At 34.0% G+C, this 16,792-nt stretch overlaps 1 protein-coding gene across 2 annotated transcripts; it reads left to right on the top strand.

Moving 5' to 3' along the window:
- The first annotated feature begins 882 nt into the window (after positions 1-882).
- On the top strand, positions 883-10,789 carry LOC140884144 (serine carboxypeptidase-like 20). 2 transcript variants are annotated; one of them, XM_073290824.1, is made up of 15 exons: positions 883-992; positions 1,118-1,275; positions 1,395-1,540; positions 7,288-7,364; positions 7,535-7,657; positions 8,054-8,156; positions 8,233-8,270; positions 8,347-8,448; positions 8,757-8,837; positions 8,909-9,148; positions 9,733-9,798; positions 9,866-9,987; positions 10,074-10,187; positions 10,310-10,355; positions 10,617-10,789. In XM_073290824.1, exons 2-15 carry the CDS (start codon positions 1,124-1,126, stop codon positions 10,698-10,700), a joined length of 1,494 nt encoding a protein of 497 aa, XP_073146925.1. In that variant the 5' UTR covers positions 883-992; positions 1,118-1,123; the 3' UTR covers positions 10,701-10,789. The 2 variants fall into 2 exon arrangements, with proteins under 2 accessions (XP_073146925.1, XP_073146917.1); XM_073290816.1 differs by lacking the exon at positions 883-992 and having other exon boundaries at positions 999-1,275.
- Positions 10,790-16,792: the final 6,003 nt, after the last annotated feature.

The following is a 16,792-nucleotide window of genomic DNA, read 5'->3' as shown; positions in this document are numbered from 1 at the left end:
CAAAGTGACATCAATATTTTCATGGGGAGCTATGAATTGCAATGTAGTTAATTGGGGATTAATGTCACTACATTTTTGTCATAAACTCGAGAATATCTCCATTAACATGACACCATTAGGAATTGAAATTAGATAAAGACCTTGGAGGTATCGACAGCTACCAAGAAATGAGAAATTCATGTTTCTAGATCCGGACTCCATATATGTCGTGGCTATGAAAAATTGAACAAATAATATCAGATTTTAAGCTATGTAGAATGCATCTTTAAAGGTGTAAAAGAGAAAAGATACTAGTTAGAGTAAAAGCGAAAAAGAAAAATGTGAGATTTTTAAGCTGTATAGAACGGAGCATGATAATACACAAAACGAGGAAAAATTCTAGAAAAATTAAACACAAATTGAAACTTAACTTCGGAACAGGAATTGTGTTTTTCTGATACACAAAATTGGGCGATTTTTTGGTATGACAGACGAGAGGGATGAGATTACGTTATCACAAAATGTGTTTCTCATGCGCCAAAGAGGGGTAAAGATGTAACTTCCTTGGCCCAAGGAGTTCAAACTAAGGATTAATCTTGGACGGTATCTTAAAAAAATGGGTAATGTTACATGTACATTGAGGGTTACACGTTGGGTTACATTACACTTGAAATTACATGATTATCCTATATGCATTTTTGAAAGATTTTTTTCAAATAAAGTTCAAGGATAATCATGTAATTTCAAGTGTAATGTGTAACCCAACATGTAATTCTCAGTATACATGTAACATTATCCTAAATATATTTGTGTAGGGACTGATCAATAATGAAACATATGAATGAGGGATTTTTGTATAATAATTAATTGGCACCTGCCCCTCCTGCGTCGAGGTGATATAATATTCTCCACTAATCTCAACTAGTCCAATGATACGAACGGCTAAGATCATCTGCTGACAAACGAAACCAATATCTCCTCAGTGGGTTGCCATACGTTGGCTAAAGACTAAGGTGAGGCCACTTTAATTTCCTCGAGCAATCGTAGTCTCTCGCTTTCCTTGAAAGCAATCCATTCATGTAAACTAGATTATTCATATTAGTAGCCATATTTTGGTTTGAATCTTCACTGTTTTCAGTTCAAAATGAAGATGAATCGATATTCGTACTGCTTGTATTTGATAATCTCGATTCATACTCTGGCAAGCTTTGTGCCATCTCTGGCCGCACCGGAAGGAGCTCTTGTAACTCACATTCCCGGATTTGGTGGGACTCTTCCTTCAAGACACTATGCGGGGTGTGAATCTTTTATGACAGTATATTAAAGTCATCATTTTCTTCTGTTAAGGTTGCTTTTTACTGATTTATCCAACTTATTTTGTGATAATGCTTATGGGTTTTTGTTTTTCTGTATAGATATGTGACAATTGATGAAAATCATGGGAAGAAATTGTACTACTATTTTGTTGAATCCGCGAGGAATCCCAGGGAAGACCCTGTTGTGCTGTGGCTCAATGGTGGTCCGGGGTGCTCTAGCTTTGATGGATTTGTTTATGAACATGGTGAGAGAAGATTTATTAGTTTCGTTTTTTTTTTACCTGATCAAGATTCCGTTTTTGTGTGAAAGGTTTTTATGATTGTATGTTTTCTTTTAAAAATAAATATAAGTTAAAATGGGTGAAAGTATTGGAAAGAAGCTAGAATTTGCGTTAAGTGAAGTTGGAGGGGCTTCAATCTTTGAAGGTGATTTAGTTATTTGATGGTACCTTAATCAATTGTGTCAAGAAATTAATGAAGGTCAGTCTCGTCCAACATGAGAATTAATTAGACTTCGAGAATAGCATGCATTGGAACACCCCATAGAGTGTTCATAATTAAGTGTGTTGGGGTCTCCACGGATCAACATCGATGTGTTAGAACCCTCTAGTGGATGAGGTTCTATGCCCCCTTAGAAAGTTTGAAATGAATTTGCAAATTTTCGTAATATACGCAACTGGAAGACTTTTGGACAATCAAGAACAATAGTAAATTAAGAACAATAGTAAATTAAATGCAGAAAGTAAATGCGGCAATTTAAATAAAGTAGTGAAGTAGACAACTATTTTTTAAGAAAGTTCGACTGTAAAACGTCTAGGTTTCCACTTCCCGGTTGAGAACGATTAACCGAGGAAATTTATTTAAAAATGATCCGCAATCGATTGTGCTGTTTTAGAGGACAAGAGTTATTTGATAGTTTTGAATTAACTGTGGCAGGAGTTCTTTCACTCTATTTTATTATATACGCTTTAGCGAAAAGAATGTTTTTTGATACACCTAGGAACATGGATTCTATATGAACCAATGGATCGTGGGGCTTGTCTATGTAGGCCGTGGGTTTTAGAACACTCACTCAATATCTGTGCATTCATTCTATTTTTTTAACTTTCCCTTTGGCTTGCCTTCCTTACCTCAGTCTGTCTTTCAGTATACTGGCCTTCTTTTTTAATGGCGGGATGCTCGGTAGCTCATTGTATGGAAGACCCTTACTGCATTCCTTCAGGGCCTCCTCTTCTAGTTCACCTCCAAGATACTATCAGAATTTCGAGATCCGGCGAGCTGCTATTGGCTTGGATGTGAAAGCGCCAGACACTCTTCGAATTTGCTAGGACAGAGGGGGCCGAAAAGACGAAGAAGAGCTCTTTGAATCCAGCTGTTGACACCAATTCTATTTATTTGCTACATCTATTTGTTCGGATCAATCTGAGATAATTCTTATCTTAGGATTCTAATTCCTTTTCCTAATAAAGAAGTCTTTTTTATCTGTTTCCTCTTGTGTTGCTGGCTCGAACAGCTAATTCCGGGTCTCCCAACTTCAAATTTTGATGAGCCTAGTACAAAATAGACAATGCCCCCTTCGGAACCGAAAACCATTTCTATGCAGATAGTCCCAGGTCTTATCAATAGATACATTCTCGGAGTGCTCATTTCGTAGGGGAGGAGTCAAATAAAGAACTCCATTCCGCATACCTTTTCTTCCTCAGTTCGTTCGAGATCTTTCTTCTAGTTCTTATATTTGGATATCTTCTCCGTATCCTGTGTTATCAACATTAGCAACCTTACAATCTTTAGGAACTCAGGGCATTCCTCGGATTCTACTGAGACTTGAATCGGGCTGCTCAAGCAGTTAAGTCAACTGAGGCGGTCTTAGGCATTCCAAAAGAATCTCTAAGTCTTTCTCTTCAGCGTGAAAGCTTCAGGAATAAAATACCGAGGCGCAGAGGGGGCGTCAGCCTAACATAAAGAGGAAGAATCGTACTACCCACATTGTTTGCCTTGATTGAATAGAGGAACTCCCGAACATTTGGCGATCTCAGATGTGTCGATATCAATGGTGACTCATTATTTCGATGAATCATTTCTTCGGACAGAAGAAGGGTAGATTCCTCCGCCCTGAATGAGGGTAATGGGGATTGAGGCTTTGATTCATCAGTTTTAGGCCTTAGATGAGAGGGCCCATAGAGGCAAGTGAAGTTGGTGAGCCGTATGATGGGCAACTATCTCGCTCTCTACCCGAACTTGCTCAGGTCCTTTCTTTTATTCCTCGTTAAGCGGACCATAGGAGCAGCTTCACCTTCTCGCCTCCGCAAGAGTCCAAAATAGCAAATTCCTTGTCGGGTAAGTTCCGACCCGCAAGGTGTAACGTCATTAAACAAACCAACGGCCGGGCCGCGCATTACCTAACCAGCTTACTTTCTATGCTGAATAGAAGGCAGGTATCTTTTTGAATAAACCACCCCTCCAACGATAGTGGAAAAAAAGGTGAATGAAAGACCCCACTGAATTGAATTGGGTCCATGAATCTAAGAAATAGTGAGAATTCTTGATTGGTTGCTACGAAAGATATCGGTCTTGCATTTCGGAAAAAGTGCAACACAACTTCCTTCAGCCGCATTATTTTCTAGACTCAATCAATCGAGAGCTAGCATTAGAGAAAGTAATAAAGAATCAAAAACTTCGCACTGCCTACTTCACTGCTCTATCCTCCCATACGGATTGCAGGCACTCAAGATACCTATTTTTTTTTTTTCTGTGTGCGGGAAGGGCTTTCATAACATAAAGGCTTAGAGATGAATAAATTAGTGGTTAACAGGGTGAGGGAAAGATCGATTGAGACTTCATCATTCCTGAGGGTTGCCTTCTCTGACCTTCTTTATCTGAATTGGGGACCCACTTCTCATATGATATTGACTCAACCCAGAACAGCCAAGAGGATTGAATGACTTCCGTGGACCGATCGTGAGACCGATAGTAGCTTACGACGGATGTGAACCGGAGGTTGCGCCCATTTCTTGGGAAAAGAAGTTGAATAGCTCTTTCTGTCAAAGTTGATAAAGATCAAAGTCCAATAGCTAGTGGGATTGTCCTCTGTTCTCAACTCGGGAAGGAAATAAGCACAAATTCCTTTCAAAATTCTCTCGACTCATTCCCTCACGATTAATTACCAAACCATCCTTCCGCCGGCGGCCCGATAGCGTCTTGACCCCCATTCGAGAGTCGTGGAAGAAAGGAATAAAAACCTCACTCCTATTTTCCGAGCCCAATGACGAAGGCTTTTCGAGAGGGATGATTAATTTCTTATCAGAAAATGTGTCAGGTAACATAAGTAATAAGATGAAAAAAACATGGAATGAAAGGATCACGGGAACGAACGCTCTTTCTTTTGTAGAAAAAAAAAATTCCAAATCATAAAATGAATAGTACGTAAAGAAAGGAGTAAACAATTCCTCCTCCCTTCAGTCCAGTTTGAACCCGTCCCAAGAACCGACATCCAACAGAAGCCTTTTCTAAGAACCCCTTCCCTCTCGTATGGAGCCAACGTTTTTCTTTAGTGGATTTATGTATTTATTTATGATTTCCTTGGATCCTTCGGGCACTTTCTAATCCAAAAGAAGATCTCTGCCCAGCCAACCAACTCTAGAACTAGCAATGTCCGCCTTCTTGTCCATGTTGTTGAGAGTCCATCAAAAAGAAAAACTCGACGGACTCTCCGATCTATCTCTTTCACAAGGCAGTCGGGTTTTTGCCATCTTTCAACTCATTCCCAGGTTTCAAGCCTTACTAAGCCTTTGTTTGAAGGACCGGTCTGAAAGTGCAAGACTAGCTGGACCCGGACTGACTAATCGCTAAGACATAGCAGCCACCTTTTCACTCACACGGATACCGAACGTACTGGGCCCTTACGGAATAGCTATAATTCCATAGGTCTTACTTCGAGTGTAGAAAACTAATAAGCAACCTGACGCACTCTGGCTTGAAAGCCTCCGTTTGCTGAATTAATTGATTGGATACCCGAGAACCAAAATCTTTCGAGTCTTTTGCTTGCTTCATCTGCAGATCGGACTCAGGATCCATCATCTATCACAGGAGTGGCTGGGATGGTTAATATCACTAGATTTTCTTGGCTGGCTCCAAGTTAGCCTTTACAAAACATACTCGCCGAATCTACTTGGCGTTGAGGCCTCCAAGGATAGCCACAACAATATCAGCACTACTTCAAAGTATAACTTTCACGATCACCGCACTTTGATCACTCAGAGTAAAATACAACGAATTTTGATAGAGAACACGAATAATGAAAACAGAGAGCTTTGAAATCTTGTTGCTGTGTGTTCAATTCGGTCACAAGTGGTCTATTTATAGAGGTGAAAAACTCGAGCACATTTGAAACTTCCGAACACTGATCGGACCGTCCGATCTCCATCAACCGATTCCTAAAGTTGCTGCATTGTGATTGGATCCTCTGTTCTGCATCGGATCTTCCGAACTGCCTCAGTTTCCACTTTCCCGTCGAGTTTCAAACTTTCAAATATCCTGTTATCTTTACATTCGGATTGCCCGAACACATCCCGCCTGATGAAAAATTTAATTTCTGTTTCTGCAAATCTTTCAACTGTATATTCATGCAATCGGATCGACCGAACTACCTTCGGATTTTCCAATCTGTCCCACCTTCTTTGGAATTTGAAATTATCATTTCCGAGATTCATGCTTTTGTCGGCCACGATCGGATCTTCCGGTCTCGCAGATTTCGTTCCTTCCGAACTCGCATCGCATCGTGTACGTTCAGACCTTCTGAACTGACTTCGAATCGACAGATCTCAGCTGAGGAACAAATTTTGAAATTTGCATTTCTCAATTTAAACATTAGTATCGATGCACCAAGTTTTATTATCATCAAAACATGAATTTTGAGATACATTAGCACATTAAAACTTTAATCTCACCACTCGAGATTTGTACGTGTTTAGGGCGTAACAACATGCGCTGAGATTTAAAACGTTTAGCACATTTAATTGGATCAAGTTCCTTGAAGTTATTTAGGTAGTGTTTGAGAGATAGGATTCACTTCTTAGCTTTTCTTTAACAAAATTTTGAAATTTTGTGAAATTTTGTTGAGGAAAAGTTGATAAGTGCGTCCTAAAAGCTTTACCAAATACTACCTTATTCAGGTAACAACATTAGTTGTTGCATGACCTTTGGTTTTAGAGCCAGCCATTTCCTTGGACCACCCCCATCAATTTAGAAACTTCACATGGAACTTCAATATTTTTGGTGATTGGTAAAAGACTACTACATATCTTCTAAACATTTGTATAACTGACATGTGTATTTTTTTTTTGAATGATACTATTATTGCATTCTAATTTAAACACTGAAAAAAATAACGATTTAGATAGACAATAATTGAACTAGTAAATTCAAAGAATAAAATGTGTATAATGTTTATATCCATTATTCGATATAACATGCAATTAAATGATCAGGAAAATTCAGTATAGCGGGCTTCTCTTCTGTATGTACCTTCATGTAAGCATACACAGGTCATTGTTTAGATTTTAGATGTTGAATTTGAATTAATGTTCTTTGGATTTTGATAATACACACAACCTACCATATTGAGGCATTAGGTTGAAGTGGCAATCCATTCTATAAGCTATAAAATTCAAGAAATTTTTTAATTAAATTCAATTTATGGGGCATTTACAAATCTGAATGAAAATATGGCAAAATAAACTGGAATCTAGGTTTAAAAAAGGATCGTGAATTTGAGAGGAACCCATCACTACACGATTTGGAGACGGTTCGTTTGATTGTAGATTTCATTAATGCGGTTCTCAGTAGTTGTATTAACATATATGATGATAAACTGATGTTTGGTAATTTTCTAGAATTTCGTGCTTGAAAATGAAATGGAAAAAGGCCTTTTCTTTACCTTCTTTTTCTCCCATACCATTTTGAAGTAATTTTTTCATTTGATCGATCATTGCAGGTCCCTTCAATTTTGAGGCCGGAAAACCGCATGGTACCCTTCCCACCCTGCATCTGAATCCATATAGCTGGTCTAAGGTGATGATTTCCTGCATTAAAAGATCGAATATAGATTTTTTTTTTGTTTTTGTGCGTCAGCTTAGCTAGAAGATTAATCTATGTAAACTAGATTGTATATATTTTATAGATTGTGATACGTTCTGTAGTTAAAATATTGCAGTATTTTATAAATCACTTTGGCATTCCAGGTTTCAAGCATCTTGTATTTAGACTCTCCTTCGGGTGTTGGATTATCTTACTCCGAAAATATATCTGACTATATCACAGGAGACTTAAAGACTGCTTCTGATTCCCATGTATTTCTCGTCAAGGTGAATATAAACCTCTACTGAACTTTATATTGTTTTTCCACACTGTTGTCATTGGAGGCACAGGATGTAATCATGTTGCCACACATACGTTTCGCCTAATAGCCTACGTGCAAGTTGCAATGTGAAGTTTGCAGCATATCAAAGCTAGTCATATCTAGCTATAATATTTAAAAAATTATGTTTATATTAAAAAACAAATTATTGCGTACAATTCAATATGTAGTTTACAAACTACTGATATCACATTATATATTTCATTGATTTACTCAAGCTTCTTAATCTCGGTCTAAGCCTAAGGGCAGCTGATGACTACTTTATGTATAAACTATGAAGTGGTAAAAGTTTGTTTCATGCCTCATTTTTAACTATCGATAACCTTGTATTTCACCTGGCTAGTGGTTTGAGCTCTACCCAGAATTTATACCCAATCCGTTCTATATATCTGGTGAATCATATGCTGGAGTATATGTGCCGACTTTGGCTTATGAAGTAGCTAAAGGTATGTAATCATTATGACACAAATTCCACTATTACAAAGGGAGTACTAGTTCACTTTTTTTACTCTGATATCCTAGGAGTTGATGCTGGTATAAAGCCCATTCTCAACCTGAAGGTATCACATTTCAAAAAACTTGACATGTTCATTATAAATGATTTGGCTGATGAAATTAATTTACAAACTATTTTAGGGGTACATGGTGGGAAACGGAGTTACGGATGATGTTATTGATGGCAATGCTCTCGTACCTTTTGTGCATGGAATGGGTCTTATATCAGACGAACTTTTTGAGGTTTGTGGCTTGATTGCTCTTACATTTGTTTGATTTTCCAATAACTTTGTGGAACTCAGTGCAAGTCGCAACATCTCACTTTTTCTATGTAAAAGAATTTTCCTAGAGTGTTGAGTGAGTTGAAGGTGAATATACTGTGTCATGTTCTTTACCAACAAATTTGTCGCCATTCAGTAATGAACAATTGCTGAAGAAGCTGAGATCTCGTGAGACTTGAAATCAAATAGCATACTTGAAGGAGTATTTACTTGTTCCTAAAGTGGCAACTTAAAGTTTCCAATTTCATTTGCTTTAACGATTTGCTGCAGGAAGTTACTATTCAATGCAATGGAAACTATTATAATCCGACGAATGACACTTGTCAAAAAAAGCTTGCCATAGTAGATGAAGTGAGTCTCATACTTCTAGATTTTAAACTAATATTTATGTTTAGTCACGCCTTACATTTTGAGTTCTTCAGGAAATTAAGGATATAAACATATATAACATTCTCGAACCATGCTATCATTCTACGCCAAGTATGATTTCACTCGCTGCAACAAAATTACCTGATAGCTTCAGGAGATTGGGTGAGACTGAAAGGCCTTTACCGGTGAGAAAACGAATGTTTGGTCGCGCATGGCCTCTTAGAGCTCCGGTAAGAGATGGACTTGTCCCGAGTTGGCCACAGCTTCTTAGTGAAGAAGACGTTCCATGCACTGTAAGAAACTCGAGCCTTATTTTCTGTATATATGATGTCATATTTTGAGAATGATATCAGATAAGAAGTCCCAAGACACCTAAAATATAATTTTTACTCAACTCTTATATTGTATTTATGATTTACGTGCACCTGATGTCTTACTTCAGGAACATCTGATATGACGTTCCAATAGAGCTAAAATGAAGTTGACAATTCTCATATTATATTGAGTTCCTAATGTCATTTGATGATCCTTATGAACTGAAAGTATTTTCCAGATTCTGAATAGAAAAAAATGTATAGATTTGAGCTGTGAATACCAGTCCAAATTATTTTGTTGAATATTTAGTGACTTTAATATATAAAAATACAAATATTTTATAAACTTATTGAAATTAAACAGTGTCATGAGCTTAAGCTACAATTCAAGCATTCATTTAATAGAGGTTGCTATTTGAATTTGAATCGACCGAGTCGAATTATAGTTGGAACCAGAATAGTTTATCTTTTCGCTTCAAGTCACTTCAAGCTCGAGTATGAACAATTGATTTATGTACAATCTCGACCTCAAAAAATCTGTGTTATTTTGACAAAACGTGCAGGATGATGAAGTTGCAACTGCATGGCTGAACAGTGAAGCAGTTAGGAGAGCAATCCATGCTGAACCTGTAAGATTTATCATCTCTACTTACATTATTTCTTTCTCGCGGTAAAATGAACAGTTCTGTGCTCCAGAAAACTGTGGCGGGAAACTTCGAGCTGTGCACAGACAGAATCGAATTTTATCATGATGCTGGTAGCATGATTAAATATCACAAGAACCTCACGTCCCGGGGATATCGAGCTCTCATATACAGGTAGAGAAAGAATCACTGAATTTTGCTGTTTAATTACTGATTACTAGGATCAACTTATAGAAAAAAGATTTATTTTTCGGGTTCAGTGGGGATCATGATATGTGTGTTCCATTTACCGGAAGTGAAGCTTGGACTCGATCCGTTGGATACAAGAAAGCTGATTCCTGGAGGCCTTGGTTCGTGAAAGACCAAGTTGCAGGGTATGTCTGATCTTTAAGGATTTTAAGTTGTCATCTAGCATAAAAGGAAGTCGGTCTTTGGTTCAATGATCGTCCAGAGGACCATGAAAGGGGCTGATTCGTTCGCATTTCATTTTATGCAGATACATACAGGTTTATGAAAACAATCTCATCTTTCTCACCATAAAGGTATGTATGTAATGCAGTAATGTCTATCTAAGTTTGAGGAATGATGGTTGTGCAATCTGTAAAGAGAGCTCGAGCCAGACCATTACTCATTTATGAAATCGAATTTCATGTACTGATAAAGATTTATCATCTAGTTGTCATATATCATAAACCGTTAGATATGTATCCCATTTTCAACATCTTATCTATATTAAGATTGGCGACAAGGATACGAACAGCACAACACGAACATGTGACAATGTTTCTGTATGACTTATGCAGGGAGCTGGACACACTGTACCCGAATACAAACCACTTGAAGCATTGCAGTTTTACTCACGCTGGTTAGCAGATCAAAAAATATAAAATAGAATTTAGAAAGTCGAGAAAACGATATATTCTTTCAAGATCTATATTTTGGCTGATCGTGGAAGAACAGACGAAGTCTCATGGAACAGAGAGAATTATTGATAACATTAAGGTATGTTTGGAAGAACTTTTAGGAAACATGATTCAGCTTTTCTTTCACAAAATTACAAAATTTTAATTTTTGTGAAAGAAAAGACTTTATATATGGTTGAGTATTTAATAATTTAAAAATTAGATTGACTAGTATGCAAAGTTTGTGTAGTGTGCATGCAATAACATAATGAACATTTAGATTATGGAACCAGTATCATCTCTTGAGGGGTGGCCCCAAAAAAATTCATCGGTTAGTTTTATCAAAATTACTTTTAATTTTTAAACCCTATCAAAGACAAATATCCAAGATATCAAAGACATTGTATGGCCTAATATTTAATTCCCTAGCATTAATTTATAGGTTACAAGTTTTATCCCAAAATAATTGTTTATGTATGACACGAAAATCTTATTGTAATTCCTTTTAAAAAAAATTATTATAATTAAATATTTAAAAAATTCACAAAATTAAAATTTATTAGTTTTCGAATTTTGAATTGAAACTTCTCTAAATAGAATTAGGTAGTGTTTGCAACCTCTAAAAATAAGTGATTATGGAGATTTTCTTAACTATTTTTAGAAGTTACAAACACTACCTTAGAGACTTTATTACCTACTTGAAATGTAGATTCTAATTTTTAAATGAATTTTGATTTCATCGGACGAATCATACTCGATTGATTCTCGAAAGCTGATGGACCACAAAACCCATTTTCTCCAGCATTTACATTATGGAACCAGTATATCGGTGGATAGGAACATACTCGGTTATTTTCATCAAAATTATTTTTAATTTTTAAACCCTATCAAACACAAATATCGAAGATACCAAGACACCAAAATATGGCGTAATATTTTAAGTGTCCCTATCATTAATTTATAGGTTATAAATTTTATCCCCAAAATTTATTTATATATGACACAAATCTTATTGTAATTCCTTTTTAAAAAATGTATTATAATTAAATCTTTAAAAAACTCACAAAATTAAAATTTATCTGTTTTCGAAAATTCTGAATTGAAACTTCTCTAAATAGAATTACAGACTATTTTTCGATTTTGTCTATGCTAGCTCCAAGGGCTCATGTTTTTTGGGATTTAATATGATCTCATTCCATTCTGGATCTTGAAACATGAGAATCATGGGAAGGTTCGAACAGATTAGGAAAATTATTATTTTAATCTTTTTTACAAAAAATTTATATATAAGGAGTTTACCGAGACTAATTAAGTAGATCAAGATTCAAAACAAATACCCACAATGCTCTAAAAGCCATTTCAAGGCAAACACGAGCTGAAGGGTAGTACATGAATCTGATCTACTTAATATTAACCTCGAACCTTATAAAAAATTTTTAACCTCCTTTTAGATTCCCATAATATCTTAAACCATTACAATACCATGGTCATTTCGTAGGATAATTATGATCTAGCAAAGAGAATTTAGCCTGTCATTAGGCTAAATTAAATAAGAAAATAGAAATAGACAAAATAAAAAGAGAAATACTTACAAAGATTGTAAACAGAAACCTCAAACTTTTATTTTCTGAAAAGCTTTTATTACAAGAGAGAGAGAGAGAGAGAAAAAGGGAGAAGATAGAGAGGCGAGCAAACTCCAGCGTACCTCCACACTTACAAAATATACCTATAAATAGGAAGAGCCGAACATCAACCCCGGATTCCAAGCTAAACTTATAAAACTACTTTTATTAAAATAATAAAAAGATGCATTATTACATCTTGAATAACTTCCGCCAAACTTTATAAAAGTTGATAGTGATATATTATCTAATAGGTTTTCATCCAATCTTGGACTTTAGCGATGCTTTTAATTTTTCAAAAGTTTCATCAATTTGATTTTCTTCAAGATCATCATCTTCGGGATCCTGTCCATCTTGCATATGCATTAATTTGATAAACTGATTGTGGCTGTCAGTTGAAGTCATGGACTGATCAGATTTTGTATCAGTATTACCAATATTTTTAAACAAATCTTTTTTCATTTCTTCAACATATAAGTCGATCATTTGTTCTTTTGAGTAGATTTCTTGATATTTCTGAGTGATAATTTTGAAGGGACTTATCACATCAGATTGTTTTCCCTTATCCTGTTGTGCAAAATCATTCTTGTATTGAGAGATATTTTCTTCCATTTTTTGTAATATCTCTATGCCATGTGGTTTTCCAGTTTCAGGATCATTTCTGAGCAATTTTTCCCAAAACTTTGATAAACTCTTCCTCCATAAGCAAGGAATTCCATGATCATTATAACCAAATTCTGGTTGCCATTTCCAGATCCATGGGATACCGAATTCAATAAAGAAATTGCAGGATAAATTATTGTTGACCCAATTTGTAGTCATGTTCTGTATAACTCTTGGAGAGAATCTGATCCAATCTTCAAAGTAATTTTTGAATTCTTCAGGTAAAATTTTTGATGAAGGCCCAAAGAATTGCCACCAGTGTATGAACCAGTTGGGAATATTATCATGTGAATTATTTTCACATATTTTCAAGAACCAAGAATGTTTTCTTTTTGAATTTTCATAGAATAGAGTTGTATAAAAACTCTGTATATAATCCCAGTAGTTATATTTAAAAGTAATTTGTTTTTGAGTAGAATAGAATTCTTTTTCTGCTAGTGGAGAAATTTCCCATTCTTCAATAGAAATAATTTTCTTAATAATAAATTTGGAAAAGTTATAACTTTCCGTTTGCTGAGTATTACTCTGAAAATGGGTAATTTCCACCGTTTTTGTAGAAATTAAGAGGGTTTCATAATATCCTCTTGGCTTATAAGCACCATGAACATATGATGTATGTGATAGATATCTATCCATGATAATCCAAGGAGTATTTTTCCATTGTTCATCTTTTTCTTCTACAAGAAGAATGATTTCTCTATTTTTATTCTCAGTATATAATACTGAATCATTTTCATTTTCTTTTGCAATATTTGCATAAGATTCTTCAGAATCAGGAATTACCTTATTCTTACCTTTTTGTTTTAAGAATTCTTGAAACTCATCATATAAAGGATCATTTTTTTGGATAGTATTACTATCAGAAGAACTAGAAATCTGTTGGCCTATGAGGCGTTGATTTCCAAATTGAGCTATCAGCCTTGGAGCATTGGCAATATAATTTGGGGGTTTTCCTCTTCCTCCTCTTCCTCTATAAGAGGAAAATTCACCACGACCCCTATTCATTCCTGCCATCATTAGATAAATATTCACGGGTTAAGAAATCAGGAAGATAATTTTCTTCTCCTTTTTTATAAATAATTTCAAAATCAAAAGGAGCTAAATTAGCTTGCCATCTAGCAAACATTTGTTTAGAAACATCATGTTTAAAATCTTTATTAAACATATATTTTGCAGACTTGCAATCTGTTTTAATAATGAATTTTTGATTGTAAAGATCATCCTGAAATTTCAGAATGCATTTAACAATAGAAATAATTTCTTTTGCAACTGTAGAGTAATTTTTCTGAGCAGAATTCCACTTTCCTGAATGAAATCTAACAAGATATTCTTCTTTACTTTGGGGTTTTAATTGTTTTAAAATACCTCCAAAGCCTATATCAGAAGCATCTGTTTCAACAATTTTTTCCCAACTAGGATTAGAAATCATTAAGCAAGGAATATGTTTAATTTTTTCTTTAATTTTCTTGACAGAATTAGTATGCTGATCAGTCCAAGGGGAAGGATTTTTCTTAAGTCTATCATATAAGATAGCAGTATCATTGGCTAAATTTTTAATATAGGCAGATATATAATTTAAACTACCTAAAAATCTTTGTAATTGAGTCTTATCAGTAATAATATCTGGAAATTTATTACCAAATTCTATACTTCTTTGAATAGGAATAATATTACCTTTATCAATATTATGACCTAAAAATTTAATATTGGTTTGAAATAAAACCATTTTGGGTTTAGAAATAACTAATCCATTTTGAATAATAAGAGTTTTAAATATGTTTAAATGTTTAAAATGAGTTTCAATATTTTTTGAGAATATAAGAATATCATCTATGTAAACAATAATAAAGTCACTATAAGGGGTAAAGATATCATTCATAATCTGCTGAAATTCTGAAGGAGCATTCTTCAGACCAAAAGGCATAACATTCCATTCATAATGTCCTATCGGAACATTAAAAGCAGTTTTATATCTATCATCCTTATTAATTTGGATCTGCCAAAATCCTGACTTTAAATCAAATTTAGAAAATATTAAGGCATGTAAAAGTCTATCAAGAAGATCTTTTTTATTAGGAATAGGATGCCTAATCCATTTTAAAACTTTATTTAAAGGTTTATAATTTATTACTAGACGAGGAACACCTCTTTCAATCTCAGAATGTTTATTGACATAAAAAGCAGTACAAGACCAAGGAGATTGAGAAGGAGTTATTAACTTTTTATCTAGAAGAGATTGAATTTCTTTTTTACATAAATCTAAATATTCAAAATTCATCTGACAAGATCTTGCCTTGGTAGGAATATTCTTTTCATCAAAACTTTCTTCATAAGGAAGAGAAACAATGTGTTTCTTACGATTCCAAAAAGCATTGGGAAAATCATTACAAATTTCTAAAGAGAATTGGTTATGAAGCAATTTAATTTTATCTTGTAGTTTATGATTTTTCAAAGTATCATCAATAGTTAAAGAATTTATCTCTTCTTTTAAAGAATTAATATGAAAGATTTTTCTATCAATATGATCTTGGATAGAATTTAAAATTTTTAAATAAGGTTTAGTAATAAACTGAAAGTGAATATTCTTACCTTCATAAGTACCAATTATACCTGTAGGATTTATAGAAATAATAGGATAGATTTTATAAAGAAAAGGTAAACCAAGAATGATTTGGGTAGAAAGGTTTTTTATTAAGAAGAAACTTGTTTGAATACAAGTCTTATTTTTACAAATATAAGCTTTTGGTAATTTATAATTAACCTGTAATTTTTCACCTCCTGCATGAGAAAGAGAATGTGAAGTTTTATGAAAATATTTTGAAGGTATTATTCCTTCTTGAATAACATTTAAATCTGCTCCACTATCAATTAAGGCAATAAAGTCTTTTTTATAATTATTATCAATTAATAAGGTTATTTTTGTATACCACTTTTGAGATTTTATTTTACTAAGAACAGATAAATGTTGTTCTTGGTCTGAAACATTATTAGAACTATTTTCTAACTCAGGCATTTCTAAATCAGAAATCCTTCTATTAAAACGAATATTCTCATGTTGTAAAATAACAACTTGCTGTTTAAGTTGATCAATTTCAATTTTTAAATTATCTAAAGTTACAGGAGTATTAACACTGTGTTTTTCTTTTAAAAGTTTTCTTATTTCTTTTAAAGAATAAGTCTGATCATTTTTCAAAAATCAGTATAACTAGTAGAAGTTTTGTTATCAATATGATCAATTATAGAAGTACGAAGATTAGGATCTTTAATTAATTTTAAAAATTCAATAATTTTATCATCAGATAAAACATTAATACTTAAATCTTCAAATTGAGATTTTAACTTATAAAATTCATCATTATCATCATCATTGTTACTAATATAATTGCAACAATTAGAAGACTGACCTTGAATGCAATTATCACAATCTTCTGAAGAATTTAAAGAATCATTATCAAGATTAATAATATCATCAGTATCTGGACTAGAATCAGAAGTATGAGAATCTTCAGAATAATTTTTCATGACAATTTTATATAAAGTATTTTTAATATCATCAGAGATATCAAGAGATTTAATTTTCTCCTTAGCCCAACATTGATTAGCATAATGACCAGGTCTACCACATTTATGACAAGTAATTAAAGGCTTTTTATCCTTATCTTTTTTCCAAAATTGTCTCTTCTTCGCATCTTTTTTATTATTCCGAAATTCTTTTCGTTTTTGTTTTTTCAATATTTGTCTTTCAGACAAATGTCTCTTCTTATGAGGTTTATCTAAAGATTTATGAATTTT

The sequence above is a fragment of the Henckelia pumila genome, chromosome 1, assembly GCF_033568475.1.
Source record: "Henckelia pumila isolate YLH828 chromosome 1, ASM3356847v2, whole genome shotgun sequence".
NCBI classification, from domain to species: Eukaryota; Viridiplantae; Streptophyta; class Magnoliopsida; order Lamiales; family Gesneriaceae; genus Henckelia; species Henckelia pumila.
The sequence above is the reverse complement of the archived record's forward strand: the minus strand, read 5'-3'. Positions and strand labels throughout refer to the sequence as shown.